The 22,822-nt window shown below is 41.2% G+C and overlaps 1 protein-coding gene across 1 annotated transcript in view; it reads left to right on the top strand.

Annotated features, from left to right (window-relative positions):
- The window catches only part of ARHGEF28 (Rho guanine nucleotide exchange factor 28), a 121,086-nt gene that overhangs the window by 54,550 nt on the left and 43,714 nt on the right, over nt 1-22,822 (top strand). The window contains exons 9-14 of the mRNA XM_086770867.1: nt 12,320-12,450; nt 14,914-15,215; nt 17,682-17,826; nt 19,112-19,223; nt 21,476-21,556; nt 22,554-22,593. Coding sequence (XP_086626993.1) covers nt 12,320-12,450; nt 14,914-15,215; nt 17,682-17,826; nt 19,112-19,223; nt 21,476-21,556; nt 22,554-22,593 — 811 coding nt within the window. The remainder of the gene's footprint in view (nt 1-12,319; nt 12,451-14,913; nt 15,216-17,681; nt 17,827-19,111; nt 19,224-21,475; nt 21,557-22,553; nt 22,594-22,822) is intronic.

Raw genomic sequence — 22,822 nt, 5'->3', positions numbered from 1 at the left:
CCCTGCTGTCCCCAGGCTTGTCCCCCTGTGGGTGATGTGGGATGGGGAGCTTGCTGTGGGGCGCTGGTGAGAGAGGCGGGATCCACCAAATACTGTCATACATCGGGCAGTAATGATGGGCAGTGACTGCCTGCCTGGACCTTCTGGTATCCGCTGCTGAGTGGTTTAAATCCTAGACTGCTGTGTTACTTATAGGAGGCCTCAACAGATCCCTGTTAACAAAATAAGGAAATAAATGGGCCGCTTCCCTGAACCAAACACATGAATCACCCATCAGAAATTTAGCAATAAGGAAGATCATGAAAACAAGTTGGAGAGGTCAGCTGCCAAGATCTCAAGGATCTGGACTTGGTTGTGTGTTTTTCAACGATGTGGAAAAGGGAGAGGAAGGGAATAGGGTTGTGGCAAAGTTTTTCTGACTTTTCCAGTATAGGCTTCCGTAAGGAAGACCCAGATCTTTGGTAGAGAAGAGAGGTGGTAATAATAATGTGTGTGACAAGGCATCCTACAAGACCTATTAGACTGTTGCTGACAGCAGTCTGCATAGCCATCATGTCATCACTGTAGGCAGGTGGAAGAGTTGGAGGGTGCTTGGTGTGTGGGATCTGTGTGGTAGCTTTTTGCTTTTAATTCACATTCACAGAAATTTTGCTTTTAATTCACATTTGCTGAGTTTTAAACACGATTGTTAAGTGTAATGTAGAGTAATGCAGATATTTTGTCCAGGCACATTGGCTGATCCTGTCTGTGGGAAGAGCATGCCTCCTTTGAGGACAGCCTGAGAGAGCTGGAGTTGGGGCTGTTCAGCTTGGAGGAGAGAAGGCTCCGGGGGACCTTATAGCAGCCTTCCAGTACCTAAAGGGGGCCTACAGGAAAACTGGGGAGGGACTTTTGACAAGGGTATGTAGCTATAGGTCAAGGGGTAATCGCTTTAAACTGGAGGAGGGTAGATTCAGACTAGATATAAGGAAGAAATTATTTGCTGTGAGGGTGGTGAGGCACTGGAACAGGTTGCCCGGAGAACTGTGGATGCCCAACCCCTGGAAGTGTTCAAGGCCAGGTTGTATGGGGCTCTGAGCAACCTGGTCTAATGGAAGGTGTCCCTGCCCAGGGCAGGGGAGTTGGACTTGATGATCTTTAAGATCCTTTCCAACCCAAACCATTCTATGATTCTATGATAAGATGTGCTCTAATTAATAAAAACAATGGGGTGAAGAAGGTAGGAAAGCCATGTGTGCCCATAGGTCACAGAGGCTGGTGGAGAAGATCATCTAGCCCTTCCTACACCAGCTTTCCTTGTCAGGGTCTTCTTTGCCGCTTTGGGAAATGATTGCAGGCTCTGCTGGTCCTCGGGCAGAAACAAAGTGGGGGAAGTCAGCTTCATCCCTAATGTCAGGGTAGACTGTGCAGAGCAAACTGGGTAGAGCATTTTTGGCAGAGCCATTTTTCAGGCAGTTCTTATCTCACCTCTGTCCAACAATGACCCTTTCTGGGCTTGTTTCTGGGATTGGTAGCCCTGCTTTCCATCCTGTGTACATCCCTTCTCCATCTGGGGAGGGCGCAGTGGTCTGCCTAGGGGAGAGAGCTGCCAGCAGTGTTTAGTGAGAGGGACTGCACCTGCTCAGCTGTGGGGCCGTCTTCTGAGTGTGCCGGGAAGGTGACAGTGCTGTTACACAGAGACTGCAGATGCTGGTGGCATTCCTCTGCTTCCTTCCGTCTTGCCACGAGCCACAGGAATGGTCAGACAATACACAATAGACTGTAATATCTCTGAAAAACATTTCTATCACACGGATATGTTTTGGCAAGCATTGGGTGAAAGAATTTAAGGCATTACATTATTTATCAAAAGCATTAGCCTTAAGTAATGCACGCAAAACCCCCGTTTGTTCTTTATCTTCACATCTATTCTTTAGTATACATAATTGAAAACATTTTTTTCAGTGGAAAGTAAGGTTAATGTTTTCCAGCTAGAAAGCACCTTTTATCTCATAGGCTGCCAGATCTCTGTGCCAGCTGCATGCAAATGCCACCACTTTGGAAACAAAGACTGGCAGGTGAAAAGTGGGTTGAACCATCCCACAAAGTGCAAGAATGGGGAGGAAAAATATTTTTAGCCAAAGACTGTAAGGCAAATCCCTTCTTTGTGGCAAAAAGCAGCATGAGGTCTTTCATGGCTGCATAAAGGAGTTTTACAAACTAAAAAAAGATAATCTTTCACAAGGACTGAACAGAGAAAATAACGTGAGTGATATTCAATTAACCCGTCAGAAATAAGGGTTAAGGTTTATAATTTGGCTGTGCTTTCAGACTGCAATTGACAAATTCCTGTGCAAGATCCTATTCAGGGGAGATTGCAGTAAGCGAGTGAAAAGCCTAAGAACTTGGCCAAGAACAGCAGGAGTAAATGATCAAGTTTTTATCACAGCAGAAGTTTAGTAGCTGGATTCTCTGAGTTTTATGTAATAGGATTCCTGTTGAAAAATTATTTAACAATCCTTAATTACTCATTTGTAGAATGAGTAATGCTGCTAGTTCAAGGGAGGGAGCAGGAAGTAACTGAGCAGTCAGTGAAAACATTTATGCACTGTACAGAGGTAATTCAGGAAAGTAAATGTCTCTGCATGTAAAATATTTTAATGCCATTAAATACATCGTCTGCATTTCCGCATTGTGTGTGTTTTATTGGTTCTAGTTATCCCTCCCTGGACCAAACAGAAGTCCAGGAAGACCAGTGGGAGTGAGTAAGGGTATTTTAGTTGAATGTATAAGTGAAAAAAGATGTAATTGGTCAGTTTAGAGAAAGGATGCACAAATGGAGATATCACAGAAGTAAGCAAAATGTACATTTCTCATAAAGCGGAACAAAGGAATAATTGCTAAAATCAAACGGTAAGACATTTTAAAGCCAGTGTAAAACATACAGCTCTCTCTAAATGTAAACTGCTGTTCGCCCATGGAGCGCTGCCACTTGTACATGCCTGAAATGAAGACTTTTATTCCAGTTTGTCTTAAATACACCCAGTGAGCAAGAGAGCACACTTGGGTACGGAAAATTGCTGCGTAGAGGGGAAATATTTTGTGTTAGAGCAGCTGGTAAGACATTTCCTTAGCAAACAAGTTATCCAACAAATATGCTTCGTCCTTTCTTTTTTTTCTCAAAGTGCAGCCATGGTGGGAGGCAGGAGAGTGCCGTGGATGGTGTGCAGGTGGGAAGGTGTACGTCAGTGCCTGCATTCCCGTATGCCCAGGGGATTTATCAGTGCAATTTGAACCTGACATTCCAGGGAGTGGAGATATTTTGAAGTGGATGCTTAAAGCATGGATTTATATCCTCTCTGTATTTTCACTCATCCATTGTCTGTTGTAATTCCCCGGGGCTGTTAATTATATGTATAAATCAAACAAAGTCTATGGGAGTGTCTAATATTTAAAGTGAAAGTCTAAGGCATCGAGCGTCTGGGGTGAATTATTCTTTTCAGGCCTAACAAAGCTGGCAGAACTTCAGTTAAGGCAGAACAATGATGTGTTTCAACTGTGTTTTATGTAATTTTTGCACTTTATGACGTGCTTGTATAATAATTATTTTATCCCTGAAAACCTGATAGATATTCTTCTAATGGGTTTTGAATTAAATTTGCATTTGAATTGCATTATTTTCTCTCAACAAATATGTTGTTATCTCCGACTGAAATGTGGATTGAGGAATCACTTGAAACATAATACAGAAGTAGCACCGCAGACCTCAGCAGCCTGAAGAATAATTGAAGTGAAGTAAGGAATGTTAACAAGCTCAAATGTCATCATCTTCCGAAAACTGACATTTAAGCTGATCCGCATTCCCTCTTCTCCTTTATGTGGAATACAAAACCACATACATTGTGGAGTAACTAAAAGAAATGTTTGGTGGAGTTGGTTAAGAAACAGTGGACATGTTATTTTTGTATTAGCTCTTGTATAGCCACATTTGAGCCTGTCTAAAAAAAAAATGTAGTTTGCGTAGTGTAAAGATGTTGGGGGAAGGGATAATGAGTTTCTACTGAATACTAATTGCCTACGAGTTGTTCAGGGAGACTGTATAAGAATGGGCGATTTGTTGTAAATTAGTCACTAGCTGTATTGTGCATTGCTGTGAGGTTAGACCAGAAGCTGTAAAGGTGCCAGCTCTACAAAATCCCTATGATTCACTGTCTAACTTGGTGACTGTGTGAAGAAGAAAATACTATTCAGACTAAATATTGTTGGAAAGAGAGCTCCTCTAATGACAGTGTAATCTTTCTTTGTAACGCTTAAGCTTTAAGCTCATTTGAACTAGAAAGATGAGAGCGACAGATTTTGAGTGGGTTATTGCTGCTTTTCCAGCTGCGGCATCCTGAGGTCTGCCAAAGCTCTAAACGCTGAGAGGAGGGGTATTGCTCTGCAGTATTACAGGGTCCAACAGATTGATTAGTGCTCTTAGCTTACTGTTAATCTTTGGCTTCTTTAAGTTCAGCATTTTGCCTGTCCTTAATTTAAGAGTCCTTGTAAACCCCACTTTTAACATGGAAACAAAGTTTTGGAAAAGCTTGCAATATTTTGTTTACTTTTGAGACGCATTTTCTGATTCTTTACTCAGCTCCTATTGTTTTCATTTACATCAAAATGGAAAGGTGAGTTAATGATTCATTGGCACACAGTGACCTTTCAAATAGCTCTGGACCACGATGCAACAGTTCCCCTCGAAGCTCTCATACTTTAACCTCCTTGCCTCTGCTTTAATACTTGCAGCCTGATCTGTCTACATGCCTGGACGCCTGAAGAGAGCAAACATTTACAGCTTCTCCCTCCCCTGTGTTTAGTGGGCAATTTGATCCTTCTTTGTCCATTCCTTTATTTTACATCACTCTTAGACTTGACTTGCTATTGAGAACAACAAAGGGCAATTTTGGGAATCTGCTCTCTGTTTATTTCGCACAAAAATGGACTCAGACTCTGATTCACCTTTTAATTACTCTTGGCCTTCCTTACCTAAAATGAGGATTCGAAGAAGGGCATCCAGACCAGGTAGAAAAAACTGTCTTCTTTTAAATAACTCTTGCTAAATAGCTCTGCCTCCTTTTCATTGTCTGGTTGTGTGCAGCTGGCTCTACACAGCTTGCATGAGGTAGATTTTCTTTTTATCAAAAGTTTACCCCGCTGCTAGTTATGCTTTTGTAGATAATGGTGTTAGAATTTGTTAAGTAAGAAGAAAGTGTTTTCTCCAAATTATGTACTGTACTTTAAAATTGTTTGTATTTCTTTACTCTCTTAGGGCTTTTTTTTCCTTCTGGTTGCATATGTAGCTCTCACTGAACAGCTCTGACACCCTGGGAGCTGCACGGCACGGCAGCGGCTGCAGAAAGCTCTGCTGTTTGCAGTTGTTTTCATTTAGGGAGCATTTAGTAATTCACATATGCCTCAACAGCTAACAGGATTTAAAAAAAAAAATTATGTACAAAAATCTTACCAGAATGGAGGAGGAAATCTTCTGCTTTCTGTAAAAAAAAAAAAAGCCAAATAGTCAGTTGCTGTCTTTGGTGGCAGGGTCAGTTACTGTCTTTGCACAGTTAGGCGTTGTCCTCCTTTGTGGAGAAGTCTTTGGGAGGTAAGCATTACAAATGTTGTCAGTATGGTAAAGGGGGTTTTAAGGAGGTTGAAAGGCACTGACCAGCAAATTTATGTTAGGAAGCATTATCACTGAAAGCTTTAATGAGGAAAGATAAATTTTTACTACATTTAAAAGCAAAGAAATGAAGAGAAGGAATGGCAAAAAAAGTCTAATTTGTACTTCCTTCTGTAAAATTGCTTTTTTGTGTTTCAGAAGGGGAAAAAACAAATAAGAGGATTAAGATCCATCAGTGTCAGTGAAGTCAATGAGCCAGGAGAATAATGTTTACACAGGCTGAGACTTTGACCTAGTTTTAGAGTGAAAAATGTGTACAGAACGCACATTTTAATGTGCAGAACACTTTCTGAACTTTTTACTTTTATTTGTGGGGAAATCCAGTGTTTCCCAAGCGCACAGGAGTTTCTACAATGTGTATGGATGCACATGCAGTTTGCAAAAAAGATGAAATGGATTGCAAGTTGCATGGTGTGTCTTCTTTCCATCTCATATCCTGACGTGTTTTATCTGTAAACGCTGTAGCTGTGCACCCATCCTCTGAGACACTTTTATTGTTATTTATTTTACTTCTTTTTTTTTTGGTACTTCATCAGCTGTAAAGCACTACATACATATCTCTCTCTATAGTATTCCATCGTGTTTCCTGTCCCTGTTGATGTTAATAGTATACCACACATGTACATGTGGCTAGTATGCACAGCTGACCGTATATGTGGGGTTGTTGGAGCAAGAAGGTGCTCTTTGGTGCATGTGCATGTTTTAGTGGTGAAGTCCAAGGGTTCATCTGGGCTTGGGAAATTGAAATCTTGGCTGCTCACAGGGTGGGAGAAGTGCCTTTGCAAGGGAACAGCAGACTCATGATCTACACTTGCGATCTATTTTTTTTTTCTGGTAGTATCTGAAAATGGCCAGTTGATCATGGCACACAGGTGTGGGACATGTACTTCACAGCTGCATTTCCCTCCTGCAGGAGTTCAGGTCTCAGTGAACAAGAGACCTGTAGTGCCTGGTGGGAAGCGGTGCGGGATTCTTCCTCCCTATCCTGAAAGCCATTAAATCTTTGTTGTGTACCTGCGCTGGGTGCTCCAGCTCCTCTGGGCAATGAAGCCTCCTCCCTTCCCCTCTGAACCAGAAGGCTGTTGGTTTCCTGGTCAGGGGTTGCTCCCCCTGGGAGGCAGGGGAGCTGTGCAGACCTACGGTGGGAGCGTCTAAAGTGGAAAGTCTCACACCTTACTTTGCACCACATGCATCAGTATTTTCAGATTTTAAGTTCCCTGTGTGCCCCAAGGTCAGCTTTCATCCCTGCTTGGGGACCTCTCAGACTGGGTGGTGGAGCCCCTGCCCTGCTCCCGAACTCCTGGGGTCCGGCAGGAGCCAAGTGCGGCCTCCGCGCTTTGGGGCCATGCATTGCAGACTCCCTCCCTCCTGCTGAGGCTGCATGTGCATGGCATAATTAAAGGTTAATTAGGCTCAGCAGAGAATGTAAACATGACTATGAACTGTGACTGGCCAGGGAAGTTTTGTTTTGTTCCTTGCTGCAAGACCTCTAATGGTATTTATTTTGTTATTTAATGTGAAATTGCCATAAGGCAGGTCTCTTCTCTCCCCTATGAGTCATACCTATTCAGAGACAATGACTCTCTCAGCCTTTCTGGAAGCTCTAGCAACCTTCAGGGTTGCTGAGAGTATCTTGTGGGACAAGATACTGGCACAAGTCTGGCCCACTGTGCTGGGAGGGGTGGCGTTAAAGCGCCAAGTCCACTCAGGCAGAGGTGGGAATTGAAACTGAGTGTCCCATATCTTGGGAAAGTACTTTATCTGTTGTGCTGTTGTATAAAATGAGATACCAACTTATTTCTGTTTGTATATTAATTTGTATGGTACGTAAGATGCCTGCTTCAAGGAGGGAGGTCAGGGCTGTGAATCCCATGTTGGAAAAGGATGCTTTCTCCCATCCCACTTTTAGGTGACAAAGGTGAAAGTCAGTGATTGGCAAGTGCCTTTATCCTCAGTGTTTCTTAGTGGCTACTTTAGGACCACATCTTGAACATGATGGTACGATTTCTAGCATCCAGATGCCTGATCCTCTCCATACAATATATAGGAAACACAGTGCTTTGGTTTCCATTCCCTAGCTTTAGAACACTTAAATATTCATCTTTATGACAAGAATATTTCAAAGTCTACCTTGCTTTCTCCTCCATGTAAGACTGTTCTTATGTACAGTCTGAATGAAGCACTAAGGCATCTGAATGAGGAATGCAGATCCCCCACTGAAACTGGTTGTATGGTCCACATCTACAGATGTGCACGTTATTTCAGTCGGATCCTCACCGGGAACTTGTGCACTTCTTTCTCCAAATTCAGCTATCCACTTCTGGATTTAGAGGAGTATTTCTGCAGTGCTGTATGACCCATGCACTTAGCTATCTGCATTTTTCGCTGACTTCCTAGCTCTGTTACTTCCAGTTATACATTAACCCCTGCTCAGGTTGCTGGGGGTAAATGTGATGAGCTGTCTGAAAACTATTCATTGTATCTAGAGAAGGGAATTTGTAATTTCTTTCCTGGCTCTTGGCTTTGTCGCATTGATATATTTCACTTCTCTTTTGCTGTGTGCTCTCTCTAGAACAATTTAAGTTTTGGGTTTTGTGGAAAAACAGTCAGTGTTATGTTCTTGCCATTTTCAGACACAGGTCATTCAAGGCTATACATTTTCTTACACCAACATAAAGTGTGGTTTGAATTATTGCTATGATGATTGTGTGATTTTTAAAAAGTATTTGTATAAGCTTTTGTGCTTGGTAAAATGTACAGTCTTTGCTGTATAACTTCGACAAAAACATGGCAGAAGATGTAGAGAACTTGTGCCTAGTTATTAATTGGGCAAGGTCTTTTATTTTATCCCTGTTTGGAGATTATCCTTCCCAGCACTATGGCTTTTGTTCACCTACATCTAAATAATGCATACATCTTTCTCAGCTGCTTACCAGGCAGATGGCAGAGTCTCACAGGTTCTGCTAAAGAAAGCATGACTTTATTTTATTCTTTTTCTGTGGTCGTGGCGCAGTGTACAGCCAGAGAGCATTCAGCTCTGGCAGGAGGATCAGCTTGGTGAGCTGTGCTTGCTGCGCTGTTTCAGTACCAGAGCAACTCAGCTGTGTCATATTCAGGTCATTTTTACCTTACTAAGCCTCTTGAAGTCCATTACTGATAGCTTTCAGAGCTGAAACTCTTTGGGACCCCTTCACTCTCACAAGAAGTGCTGGTTTGCCCTCGCAGTCTTGTCTGTCTTTCCATAAACTGTACTGAATTTTTGCATCTGCAATGAGAATAAGCATTTTGAATGGGTAGGGGAAATTTTTGAGACGTTTTGTTTGAAAATGTATTTTGTTGATACTTCTCATGTTTTAGGCAAGCACAGCCTTGCTGCATATTACTCCTGGTGCCCAGTGCAGTGAGCTATTACCTGCTGCCACGTTAACCTGGAGGAAGGTTTGCGATGGTTCCCCGTAAGATGGAGGTGACTTGTAGCCAGCGAGGCAGGCTGGAGGCAATTAGTGGGGCTGTAGGAATGCAATGTGTGGTGTGGACTTTTGTGACGGTTTTGTCACTTTTTAAACTATGCGGGCCTGTCCAGTGGAAATAAGTTACTAACACAGTCAATGTGTAGTTAATCATGCTCTCCCCTGCATTCAGCAAAGTCTTGGAATACTTCTCTGATTACAAAGTTAGTTTGATGTAGATGTCTCTTCACACATATTTGAAGTTGGGGGGTGGAGTGGGAGTAAGGAGGTACAGTGGGGTCATATTGCGACACGCAGCCCAAAATACCTTTTGTCTGTTCATTTAAAACTCCCAACGAATATTTATTTAGACATCTCACCTTTAAGGACGGACTGACTGGAAGATTGCCAGAAAAATATACGGTGTTTAGCAGTGATAATCAATACAGATTTGCCGATGGAAAGTACTGTAGATAACATGTTTTGATATTTCTTCTTCTATTTGCAGCAGCTTTCTTCAGAAGTTGTTATTTAGGTTGTTACTCTCTCACAGATTTTTAAAAGAATGTAAAATGTGGTATTAAAAGTTGCTATATCAATAAAAATGTGAGGTAATAGGGGGATTTTGTTGTTTCTGGCTCGGGGTAACTGACTGTAGAGACTTTGGCAGTGGGGACTATTGCTGAAGTCCAGAAGCTGTCCTTATGGGCTCAGTTTTACACCGTGGTTCAGGAATCCCTAACACTAGGCTGTTTTTTCAGATATATATGTTGAACATTTGCAGCCTAGCACTGGAGCTGAATACTGCCCTTGCCAGTTGTACCCAGTGAGTTTATATGCAAGGGGGACCATGTACTGGGGAAGGTAATAAACATACAAGAAGCAACAGAGAGCCTGATGTTTTTTTTTTCTTCCTGGCTATTGATTTAAGACCAGCACTTGGAAAGCTTTGCTTGCCACAAGAAAGTACTGACAGTTTTGCCAAATCACATCTCCATATGATTTTAGCTGCCGAAGTCTGATGAACTGCTGTAGAAGACAATGCTTTTATACTATTTATAAACAAAGACTTTGGGATCTTGGCAGACATAAGGAAATGGTTTGTAGTTTTAGCAATTCTCAAGATGGCAGTCGCTAAAATAATGTTAAAATTCTTGAAGGAGGGAGAAGCAAAATGAGAAGCGTAAGGATGTTTTAGCGGTATGAGATCCTGCAAGGCCTGCCAGGACTAGAAACCAAGTAATTCGTAGTGTGCCTTTCTAAATGGAAATTTCCAGTTTTCTCTAAGTATAGAGCTTACTGTTCTTGGACTTTATGAGATAGCATCTTAAAATTAAATAAAAGCTGTGGTGTAGTGTTGCAGTTTGGCAGTGGTTTGGGACTTCTTTATTTTCTCAAAGAAACAAATGCCCTAGACCTTAACAAGTGTAGTTTCTAACCCAGTGCCATTTCTTCATTAAAACTTTTCTTGCACTCTGATGGCCATAGGCATCTTGGATGGGGCTTTGAGCAACCTGATCTGGTGAAAGATGTCCCAGCCCATGACAGAGTGGTTGGACTAGATGATCTTTAAAGATCCGTTCCAACCCAAACCATGCTATATGATTCTGTGATCTTCCAAAAGCAGTTACATTGCTTTAGGAATATAGCTTGGGGAAAGTCTTTAGTGGTACCTTTTCCTTTCCATCTTTGCAGAAAATAAGTTTCTGATGCACAGACTAAGAAGGATTTTTTTGCTGAATTTTCAATAACAGAAAAGCTAGAAATAAGTTTATTGAGAGTTTTGATTTTGGATGTTTTTCTGGGTGTGATACTTTCTCTGTCATATAATTCTTATGCTAATCTATCTCAATTAACTTCCAATGGCAGTGCTTGACTTACAATATGTTAAAACAAGGAAAGTTATGTTACAACTGTGTCTTTTTTTTTTTTTCAGCCTGTTTTCACACAGTCTAGAACAAGAGTGGTTTCCACTTTGTAAAATTTTGCTCCTTTTACAATCAGAAGATAATATGGGATCTTGACTACCAGCTCAAATGCTGGATTGGTGCATGTTCTTTGTGCTTATAAGCAGCTTAAAGCTGGGCCTGCGGGAAGTGGGCCTGCAGGACAGACTAACAGTGTTTCGGTAGTGCTTTTTGTAGCACTTGGTTAGATTTTCTGCTGCTCAAAGCTATGAAATAGTCCACTCCTGCCGCTTTTTATAATATTTGCGATCATGAACACACTACTGAAAACTAAACTCTTAACTTCTGCTAAGGATTTCTGGTGAAACTGATAATTTCTCATTCAGTACCAAAAGCAGATCAGATGCAGACTTCATCCCAAACATCTTGTTCGTGGGTCAAATTTTTTTACTAATTTTTTTACAATGAGGGTAATGAAACACTGGAACAGGTTGCCCAGAGAGATGTTGGATGCTCTGTCCCTGGAAACATTCAAGGCCAGGTTGGACGGGGCTCTGAGCAATCTGATCCAGTTGGAGATGTCCCTGCTTCTTGCAGGGGAGTTGGACTAGATGACCTGTAAAGGTCCCTTCCAACCCAAACCGTTCTGTGACTCTATAAATCTTGATTGATTGCTGTCACCTTGTAAAGGCACTATCAGTGGTATTTTATTTGTATCGCTCATAGAGTTTTGTTCCTGTTTTTGTTTTAAGGACAATAAAAACTTTATTGATTTTTATGTTGTTCCCAGTAGGTAGTGCTTTAGCAGAGTCATTTTTTTGACTGCAACTGAACAGCATTCTGTTCATGTAATCTATCAGATGTTAGATGTTTAATGTGGAGGTCAGAATCATGCATATTTCATCCCAGCCCATAAATCTTGTCATATGTACTTCTGCAACCATAGATCTCTACAAAGTCCTAGCTTAGGTGGAAAACAGAAAGTTTTACTAACCAAGATACAGGAACATTTATTTTTAAGTTATATGAATGATTCTGTGGTACCTTTTAGTCTTGTCAGCTGTAGGCTTCTTGGAACACAGAGCAAGTGTTAGGCAATTACCAAATGGGCAAGTGTTTGAGTGGCTACACAAATATTACTCAAATTGTAATCCTAAGATTTGGTGCTTGATTGTTAACCATTTTTGTGACAGTATGTATACATGAGAAGAAAATAGTTTGAGATTTAATGGCATATTTTACACAATTTCTTCTTTTTCCAGAGCAGAGGCACTCTACACTTGACGTTCTCAGAAAACTCAAGACTCCACCTACTTTCTTTACCGCAAGCAGGTTTTCAACCATGCTGAGTGGAAGCGATGAAGTATATGCAAACTGCATGGTAGTGGACCAAGTAAGCTTATTTTTGAACTTTTGGCAAAATTTTCATCATCTTCTGTTAAAGTAACTTTTTTTTTTTGTGTGATACTAGGACCTTCTGGATCTGTCAGCATGATCTGTGGCCAATTAGTGAAACTAAAATAAAACCAGGAATACCTTATTCTTTTCAGGCATTCCTGAGGTTTCTTTTAACAGATTCAGTTGATGATAGGAATTATTTTCTATAGCCTGTAGGGAGAACTCTAAGGCAGCTCTTACTGTCTTTTCTGTGTGTTTGTGGGCTAGATGGTATTTACTTCTTTCTAAGAAATATTAACACAATGTAACTTGCTCATGTGCGTTTCAGATTTTCTGAATTCTGTGTACATTCGCAAAAGAGACTAATTTGCTGGTGCTGGCTAATTTCAGAAGTTAACTATAAGCTCTTAGCTAAGCTTATAGGCTCAACGAAAATTAGGTATTGCTGAAAAGGACAAGTCAATGTCCTACAACTGGCACTGATACTAGAGTACTGAGCATTCAGATACTAGAGATCCTGGCTTAGTATTCATGTTTCTGATTTATTTGTGACCAGCACTGGAGATGAGTCAGAGTATCCAAAACAAATTATATTTTACATCATCATGTTGCACCTGAAATCCCTCCCCAGGGTCACACTCAGATATAGTATCTTGGGCAGGAGAGACTATTCAACTCTTGTGTATAGCAATTGTGTGTACTTAAACAGCTGCCAAATTCTGGTGGCATGTGGCTGTGTTTCAGTGATGGCTGAAGTGATTTATGTATTTGTAACCTGCTGTGGGCTTTCCCTGGGGTGAAAATTGGAATAGAGTAAGAAATTATCAGATCATGATGTTAGAAGAAGGCTGAGATTTTGCAAATGTGCTTTTTTGTTTTCCTTTTTTTTTTTTTTTTTTTTTTTTTTTTTTCCCTGTTCCCTGAAACACTTCAGCCACTGCATTCACTTCAGATTCAGTTCGTTGTGACAGCTGAGATGGAAGTTTCAGTCAGAGGCCAGCATGTTCAAAATGCACCTGAAGTTACTGAGAGATGTGTGAAATAATGACCTATGAATGAGCAACTGACAGGGCGCTGTATATGCACTCTGTGAGCCCTTGATTTTAACATTTTCCAGGTTGGAGGGACAGAGCTGCAGAAATGCAGGTCCGTTACAGATGCAGGTGTTATCTGAGTATATTGCTGGGGAGTCCTTCAGCTTGGATTACTAACCTTTGCTCAATACGTAGCCACATTCGACTTCGTTAAACTGCTGATTGGGGCCAAATTCTCCCTTATAGAACCAGGCAGCAGGAGCCAGAGCAGCTGCTGGAAGGGGGCTGCTGGTGCTGAGGGGAAGCTCTGTCTGGGCAGGAATAACTTTGAAGGGAGGAACAGCTGCATAAGACCTGAGAGAAGCATTTTACCTTTGTGCATCTCATCTGCACAGTGCAACAGAAGTACTTCCAGAGTTGCATGTGCAGTATCTTTTAATGCAAATGTAGGCTGCTGTAAAAATGCCAACAGTTCTTTCTGTCCTTTACTAAGAGAAACGGCGTTATGATTGTGATGAAAACACATCTCAAGTGAAGCTGGAGAGGAAGAAGTCAGCAATCTGAAAGACCAGGGCTTTGGAGATGCTTGCAATCCTTCCCCTTTTCTTGCTTTTATACAGATGCTGTCTGAAGGTTCAGTGTTTTCACTGGCTGTGTAACTTTTCAGTATTATTCAACATCTAAGTAGCAGTAGAAGTAGACTGCAGTAGCATCTAACTAATACTGACAGTAAACTGTATTTTAATATCTTCTGGAGAGCTGAGAAGAGAATTCAACCTCAATTGCACAAAGAATTATTTGTTACCAGGGTCTAAATCCTGATCTCCGTACCTAAGAAAACATAATTCCCAACTCCATTTCTGTCTTTGTGCAGGAGGAGGGGTGCCTCATGCCCATAATTGCTTAATGGCAAAAAATAAAGATTCCTTTCCCTTCATCCCCTGGAGAACCTCTGTTCCACGTCATGTATATTTATCTCAAAGTTTAGGAAATTGGTACTGGAAAAATTAAAGTGCATGATGTGTAGGCTGATTTTTCCAAATTAAATTGCATAATGTTCGAATTCTCCATACATCTTCCACATTAATGTATTATGCATATTTTTAGCATGACTCAAGGATATTTTTTAATAAAAGCTATAAATATATGAGTCAATATATTTAACAAAAGATATAAACATGAGGGAGAAATCCATTAGATGTGCAAATATCAATTCATTGCTACTCTAATAATGGAAAAAAGTAACACAAGGCCTAGAATATTTTAGCCATATAACTTGCCTTCCATTCTTGTGCTGTAAAAAGTAATAGGGGAAAATAGGCAAAACGTGTAACCACAAATAAAATGGCAAACTAATCTAGTCCTTATTCCCTGACAATACATCTTGTTACTGGCTTTTACCAGCATTCATTTTTTCTCCACAGGCTGGAGATTTGAAGACCAACTACATTCATGGAGATGATGTCAGCGGTGAAACATGTCTGAATCCCACCAACACAATCCCGATGGCTAAGAGCTCTTCGTCTCTCTCCCTTGAGGAAAATGACCAATATATGTATGTTCCAAATGAAGGAAGTCAAAGGCCAATGAAAAATGGAGAAAATGCAGGTTTAAGACATACTGTTTCACCTTCTGATCCATATGGAGCAGATTCGTACCTTCCATTCAAGACCCGTGGATTTACTAAGGATTGGGGCCAACTTTATGCTGACGTGAAAAAAAGAAGGTATGAAATTAACTTGATGATATGGCCAGAATAAGGATGGTTTATGATAACTTTTTATTTCAAAAGATGAATCAGAATCTGGAGTAATAAATACTATTATTAAGATAAAACAACTGTTTTCAATCACTGATATTTAAATTGTCTTAATGATCTGTTTTAATAAAATAGTTATGAAGACAAATTTAACAAATAAGTAAATAAATTTTTAATGCAAATTTATGCTATTATGCTTTTTATTGTATGTACTTTAAAAAAAAAAAAGAATCAGCTGTTCACTGTAAGAGTTTCCATTGTGGGATTTTTGTCAGAAACCAGAATTTGACCCTAGTTTTCAGCAGTTATATTTTTCATTAAGAAAATAGTTCAAAATCTGTTGAACTCCCTGGGAATCTTTCCATTGTTGCACTGGCCTGTAGAAGGAACAACTTGTTCCTGATTGCATATATTTTTTTTTACCTTAAAAAGACACAGTCCAGAGTACAGCTTGTGTTTCTGATAGGTTCAGACTGTTTTCTGCTCTTTTGCTGGTAAACAAGGTTTGCTGCCAGCAGAGCCAGTTGTCTGAGGACTCTCCTCCAGATGGCTTTAGGTTATGCTGGGAACTGGCTGGCTTCAGGAGTGCAGAGAGGTTTGAAGATGAAGTGATAGTTTTTGTTTTTAACAATTAGTAAACTTCCTTGATAAAAAGGCTTTATCGCTTTTCTGGATAGAAGAGACATGAAATCAGTTCCTTCTTGTATAGGAGGAAATTTGAACCTATCTCCCACCATTCAAGAGTGTTTGAACTGGTTGGAGGTAGCACATCAGATCTATGTAAAAACAGTAAGGAGGCAGTAATGTCTGTCTGTCTCTCTGTCGATTAAAGTGAGCAAGACATTTTCTCTACCTTTATTCTGAGTTTCTTATGCAACTATAAAGTCCCACTAGGTGGAATTTTTTAACACAGATAAAGCAAAAAATGTCAGACTAAGAGTTGGTCTTTCCCAGACCTTTCATTTTTCCTAGCTATGGGGATAGCATGTGGATTAGTGTAAATAATCTTCGTCTGCCTCTCTGTCATCAACACTTTTCTCCTATACATTTTTAGATATTGCCACCTTTTTTAAGACTTAGGTCAGATACCTATATATGAGCTTTAAGAGCTTGTATGAATTTTCAGAGAGATGTGATTGACCTTAATATGTCAACTGTTAGTTATCCAGTTATTATATGTAAAATAAGACTATCAGTATGTAATTCCAACAGCACCTTCCTTGAAGTATCTGAGGTGATGGGGCAAGTTACTTAGCAGATCTTTAGATCACCTTTTTATGTCAGAAAAATTCCCTGGGTAAGTTACCCCCAGTAAGACACATATGCTCGTCTGTTGACATAGACACATGTTGCTTTTCCAATTTTAAAATGTGACAGTAACTGATAATATAGTTAAATAACTTGTTTCTGACATATCATGTGGTCACATGGGCTACTACGGGGAAACATTGCGAAAGATGGTCTCCAGAAGTGTAATAAGGAAGTAGTTTTGGACAGTATCGATAGATTTGCCCTTCGACAAAGTGAATTGTAGTGGTGCGTGAAGGAATTGTGCTGTTATTCCTGGTGGGAAATCTGGCTATTTAGAAATACCACACATAACTTGAAGTTTTATGTTGTAAGACTGGAATGTTATTGCAAGCAGTCAACCGTTTCTTCCCGTCATTCTGATGAAGAGACCATGAACTTGCTCTTGCAGCCAACAGGACCCATCCTGGAAATCCGTGGTACTACTGAGAAACCGTACTGCACTCTCCTGCTCAGGAACCCTTGCCAATCAAATATCTTTAGATATTTGAAGTATCAATTTAGCCAGAGATTCTTCAGTCTATTTATAGTCCTACATGGTATCTTTTGAAATGAATCTCATAAACTATCTCAGACCCTCCTTCATCTCTCTTGTTAGTTTTCTCTTCCATCCTCCATCAAGTCACAGATGTTGAAAAAATGATGTCTGTGAATAGCCACATCATATCTTTCAAATACACACAGACACAAAATATGCATGTATGCCTATATATCTTAATACTGAAATCTGAGCTAATTGTCTCAGTTCTCCTTATCCTCTATATAAAAAGGCAAGTATATGTGTGGACAAAACATGTCATTTTAGGAAAATGCTGAACATGGGTCTGAAAATCACGCTCTGGAGGTGGCTGACGATGGTGGGAGTCTGTGTGATTGTGAGCGATGCAAATGTCTGTACTGCATATCGCCAAGATTGGGCCAGATGAGTCCTGTACAGAGTGACAGAGTACCTTGACCAGGTGACTGCAGACCTGAGAGGGGACTCAGAGCGTGACTTACCTGACATAATCATGGAGGTTTGGGTTGCCATTGATCAGAGTATATGACAGTATCTTTGCTTGTGGCATTAAAGTTGAGATAAATTGTTACTAGAATTAATGAAATTAAAGACTTTGTCTGCTTCAGTTCAAGCCTCGATGACCTTGAAGTAGATGGTGGAAGTGGAGGTGTTTCAGACAGATCCCGTGTTCACTACCCTCCCCTCGACTCTTCAGAGGCTATGGCTTGTGGCAGAGATGGATTAGACTTGTCTGCCAGTCTGCAGCCCAAGGTATTTGATACTATCTTGGTTTGCATTGTTTTCTTTTTAACATGAAAACATGTGAGAAACATCTGAATCTGAAGGAGAAATGTGAGTTCTCAGTTGGCAGTGCTAGTCCCTCTGGAGAGCAGCATGCATAGGAGCAGGAGCTTCCTAGTTGTGGCTGGGCTTGGCAGCAGCCATGGGAAGGGTCTATCAGAGATTTGCTTCAGCTTTGAAAGAAGCATTTCAGAGGAAATGTTTTCAGTTCAGTGAATCAGCATTTTCTAAATAAAATATATTTAGTGAGGAAATGTTTAACCTGCTGTAGTTATGTGAAAGGGTAACAGCTTTGTAAAGTGTAAAACAAGCCTGCTGCCTGTTTTAAAACAATTGCTAGACTCAGGGAAATTCAGCTGGATTTTGTGCATTGACCAGTGCAAATCTCTCCTTTTCATTGTAGTTTTCTAAAGTATCCTGGCTATACTCATTTTCATTACGCCATGGTGCCTATTTCTGAGATCTTCAGACACATAGAGAGAGTTATTTTTTGTTTGTAGATATTCTTTATGTTTTTATTAGACAGACCTCCTGCCACTGTAGAGCTTTATTTGACCTTCTGCGAATGATTACATGAAGGGACAAAAAGAGTCCAGCACAAACACTGCGTTCTGTTAGGGCTACTTTTAAAAACAATAAGGTAATCTGTTTAGGAGTAGGCTCTGTTGAAATGTAAATGATGTATGAAAAATCGGGGTTTTCTTTCAAGCCTTGTAATGGACATGTTTGGGGATCAAAAAATCTTTTCATGCACAATTAAAAAAAAGCAGATGGGAAAAGGAAAGAGGCTGCCTCCTTTCTTTGGAAACTCTGACATCAAGAGTTACCAAGGCAGGGCATTAGTATACGTGAAATGTTCTTGAGATATTGAAGTACTACGATTAATGACTCCCTTGGTAAAATAAGATAGCTTGGTCATCAGATGTAATGGCCAACAACACTGTTTGGGTGGTGCTTACCACCAAACAGGAGAAGAATGTAAGCTTTCTCTTAGTCTCTTAGTCTAAGTTGCACGTACAAATTATTTCCTGTAACATACAAAACTTTATCATGGTGGAAGTATGACAGACTTCCTAAGAATTCAAATGAAGTTGTCAAAAATTGTACTTCAACTTAAAGATTTAATGAAGCCAAGAAAATCTGTATGTGTGGTCAGCAGTCTTTCTTTCAGAAATAATGTCACTGATTTATTTTGTTTCTGTTGCTAATGCATTTCAAAATGACACAAGTTTTATTTTGCTGCAATTTCTTGTAGGAATGCACAGGGTCTGGGATTCGGTCACGCTCCTATTCCTGCTCCTCCCCTAAGGGTTTATTAGGAAGACCTCACATTCCTCGGGACTTCGCAGTTGGGGATTTGAATGAAGGTCAGTGCTCTGGCTTTGCACCTGCACAGCTGCATCCCATGCCCACCTGCTACAGCCCCAGTGCTTTACTCAGGCCTGCCCTGTACACAGACCTCACCAATGGGTGTGAAAGCAAGGTTTGGTTGCCTTCAGGTACTACTGCTATCATTATCTCTTGCTCTTCTCCTGTTTACTGCCCTGTTGTGCCCTCCCCTGATACAGCAGCTGATCCCTGGGAGGGCACACAAACTGAGAGAGTGTTAGTCAGAAAAAGTAATGCAGGCAAGGACAGTAATATTCTTTTCAGAGGATCCTTACCCCAGCCTCCTGCTGAGTGATGGGCAGAGGCAATAAGAAAGCTCAGGATGACACAGAAGAGGCATCAGAGAGGGCGGATTGCCCCAGCTTCCCGTAAATCCCTGGAATCTCTGAAACATGGATGGGCTATTGTCATCTCCACAGACTGAGGTGCTAAGCCCACCATCTCCATCAAGTGAAGTCAGAGATGTCTCTGCAAGATGCTTGTAGTTTTTTACAAATTGTTTCTACCATGCTGTATTTCTAGACACATGTTTCATAGTTAGAAGACAACCCACACTTTTTGCACTGAGGGTATGGGTTAAATTTGAAAATTATGCAAAGCATGAAGTAGATATACTGTGCTTTTTATATAGATCACATCACTTAAAAAACACCTGCATTTCAAGAGAGTTGGCCTCTGTCTCTATAGCCCTGTCCATTGCAATACTTGTCTTTCCCTCCATTATACCTTTAGCTTTCCACTAGTCCTGAGCAAGAGGCAGGACATGGGAATTACAGTGAACCAGATGGGGTGGACACGCAGAGCAGTTGTAGATGCCCCATCATTGAAACTGTTCAAGATCAGGCTGGGTAGGGCTTTGAACAACCTGCTCTAGTTGGAGATGTCCCTGCCCACAGCAGGGGTGTTGGACTAGGTAATCTTTGGAGGTCCCTTCCAACCCAAACTATTCTAAGATTTTATGACACTGAATGTGAAAACACACAAAACTTGTGGAAATGTTATCGTTAACTTTGAAATTCAAAAGTGGTTGGGAAGGTGAGATGGAGAAAGCTGATGGGCAGACATGCAGTGGCTGTAGGCATCTTTTTTCCTTAAGAAACTGTGTTAAGCGATGCAGCAAATAACTTGTTTGCGGTTGCTCAAATTTACTGTAAGATTTCATGTAAGGAGGAATATGTACTGCAGCCTGCAGCAAGCAGCTGTTTTGTATTTTTCCCCATGACTTAATGTATTTGCAGCAATTTGTAACCAGCAGATTAGGTGGATGGTGAAATAAGTCTTTGGCAAAATAAGGCAGAAGAAAAGGAGGGAAGTATGTCACAGAAGTAGAGGATGGCAGAACAGCAAAGGCCTGTGGCATGTGCTTAAAGTTAAAACAGAATTCCTTTGACCTCACGGCTAAGGGACTGTTGCTGTCACAGCCCATTAAGCTTCATCCAGACACCATTACCTGCTCTGACCTTCTCTGGGCTCCGGCCCATGTCCTGTTAGTTCTCTCTTCCCTTCCTCCTGGGACAGTCAGTGCTGAACCTTTACCTGTCTTGTGGAGAAAGTGGAAATGCTGTCCTGTCCATGCTTTGGAAACAGGCTGTTCTGCGCCCCACACCACAGATGCGGTGTGCTGCTGGAAGGGAGGCTGGTGGTCTGCTGAGGTTCCTGCTGGTGCTTCTTTGCCACCAGCACTTCCTGCCTTATCCCTTCCTTGTCAACATTTTATGGGGACAGGTCCGTTGAACAGAGTTGTTTGGCAGCTGACAGTGGTGGTTACTGTGTGAGGCAGGCACAACTGCACTCGCTTTAAGCATTCATGTCTGGGTATGGGACTAGCCCAAGAGCTTGGTCCAAGAAGCTAGGTCAGTTAGTTCATCTTGATCTCTGTGGGCTGTAGCAGGATTGTGTCTGGGTCTGTGCAGGTGTCTGTGCACTGAAAACCTGTCCCTCCCCCTCTGCCCAACTGACAGTGCTTTGGACATCTTGCTCAGGGCTTAGCTATGCAGGAGGGAGGTGCAGCTGACCTTGTATGTTGCAATGAAATGTAAGCCAAAGCAGATGGGTGCAGGATGGCAACAGGAAGGTTTTTCTCAGACAAAGTGTGAGGAAAAAAGTGGGAAATCACCATTCATTTCCAGTGGAAGCTTTTCAGTACGCTCAGATTTAAAACAACTACCTGCTTTCATTTGAGAAGATATTACCAGGCTGTAACAGTAAAGGATTTGTCCCTGCTCTGTAGATGGTGTACTCATCAACAGTGGGCGATCCCTCCTTCAGGCTCTTTCACTCTCTAAGTCAGTGTCTCTGCTCCACCCTTGTAGTAAGTACCTCAATGCCAAGCCCGTGGCCCTGTTTTGCATGAGGCCATCTTTGTCTGAAATGGGTACATGGCCTTTGTTTCTTCCAAAAGCATCCTGTGGCAGAGGTTGTGCCTTGCAGCTAACTGAAATGCCCTTTTAGTCTCGCTGCTTCTTTGGTAAATATTCTAGCTCTCACTAACCTGAAGTCTACATTTGTCTGAAGCCATGCTGATTTCAGCAAAGCATGTTTAAGTTTGTATCTAACTTTGAAGAAGGCATAGTCTGGTGCTTTAACTTAGGCAGATGTTTAAGTATCTTTCTGAACCATACCTGTAGTAGCTTTGCAAAAAATATCTGCAAAATGTATTGGCTTCTAATTTGGAAATGGTGGAGTGGTTGCTATTGTTTTGTTTTGTTTTGCCTTCTAAAGCACCCAAACTGAATTGTTTTTATTTTATTTTGCTTTTTAGAGTTTGTTGAACAATATATCCTTGAATCCTCTCCATTGTTTCTAGGATGTAAACTTGTAACGCATTACACATCCTATGCAGTACATAGACTAGTAGTATCTCTCTTTATGTAGAGGGATTTAATTTTTTTTTTAATACTAGAGATAAAGCTGTGTGAGACAGGTAATTGCAAATGTTAGAAGAATGTCATTAAGATATTTTACAACAAATTGTGTAAAAAGCAGAATGAAGTGTGAATGATTCCAGTCTGGGTTGGTAAGAAAAGCAAAAGAAGTATTTCTTTCTATTCTTAAAACGAGACTGTTTGGAGAAACTGGCATTCACTGATAACCATTTCAATTCTGGCAGATTCGGTCAGCTAAGTAGTAGGCAGTGGTCTCACCCTAGGAAAAGCTGCTTCTAATGTGTGTCCATTTTTGCTTTCTTAATTTTTAAATGACATTGCAAGCGCTTAATGACAAGCTTATGGCCCGGTGGAGGTTGTGTGTTTCAAATAAACCTGACGACCTTGTGATTTGAATGCCCAACAACTCTTTGTGTCTTGCAGAGCGAGCGTACAGTCTGCCTGAGCAGTCCCGGGAGAAAAGGTATGGCTGCTTGTAGCAGCCGCGCTTCAGGGCACTGGGAGGGGATCTGTGCCAGAATGCCATCTAAGAAGCAGAGCAGGGAGGAGGCCTCGGCACCCCTTGCAGCCGTGTTTTGAGCAGTGATTTAGGGGAGCGCTCACTGCCCAGGGGATCTGTAAGCCCACATGTAAACCCTGTACTGAGCTCAGCCCGACTATCTCTGTGCTGTCCTCACCGTGCACGTCCTGTG

This window comes from Chlamydotis macqueenii, chromosome Z (genome assembly GCF_036417535.1).
Source record: "Chlamydotis macqueenii isolate bChlMac1 chromosome Z, bChlMac1.mat, whole genome shotgun sequence".
In the NCBI taxonomy this organism is placed as follows: Eukaryota; Metazoa; Chordata; class Aves; order Otidiformes; family Otididae; genus Chlamydotis; species Chlamydotis macqueenii.
Note: the sequence above shows the minus strand (reverse complement) of the source record. Positions and strands in the feature narration are given on the sequence as shown.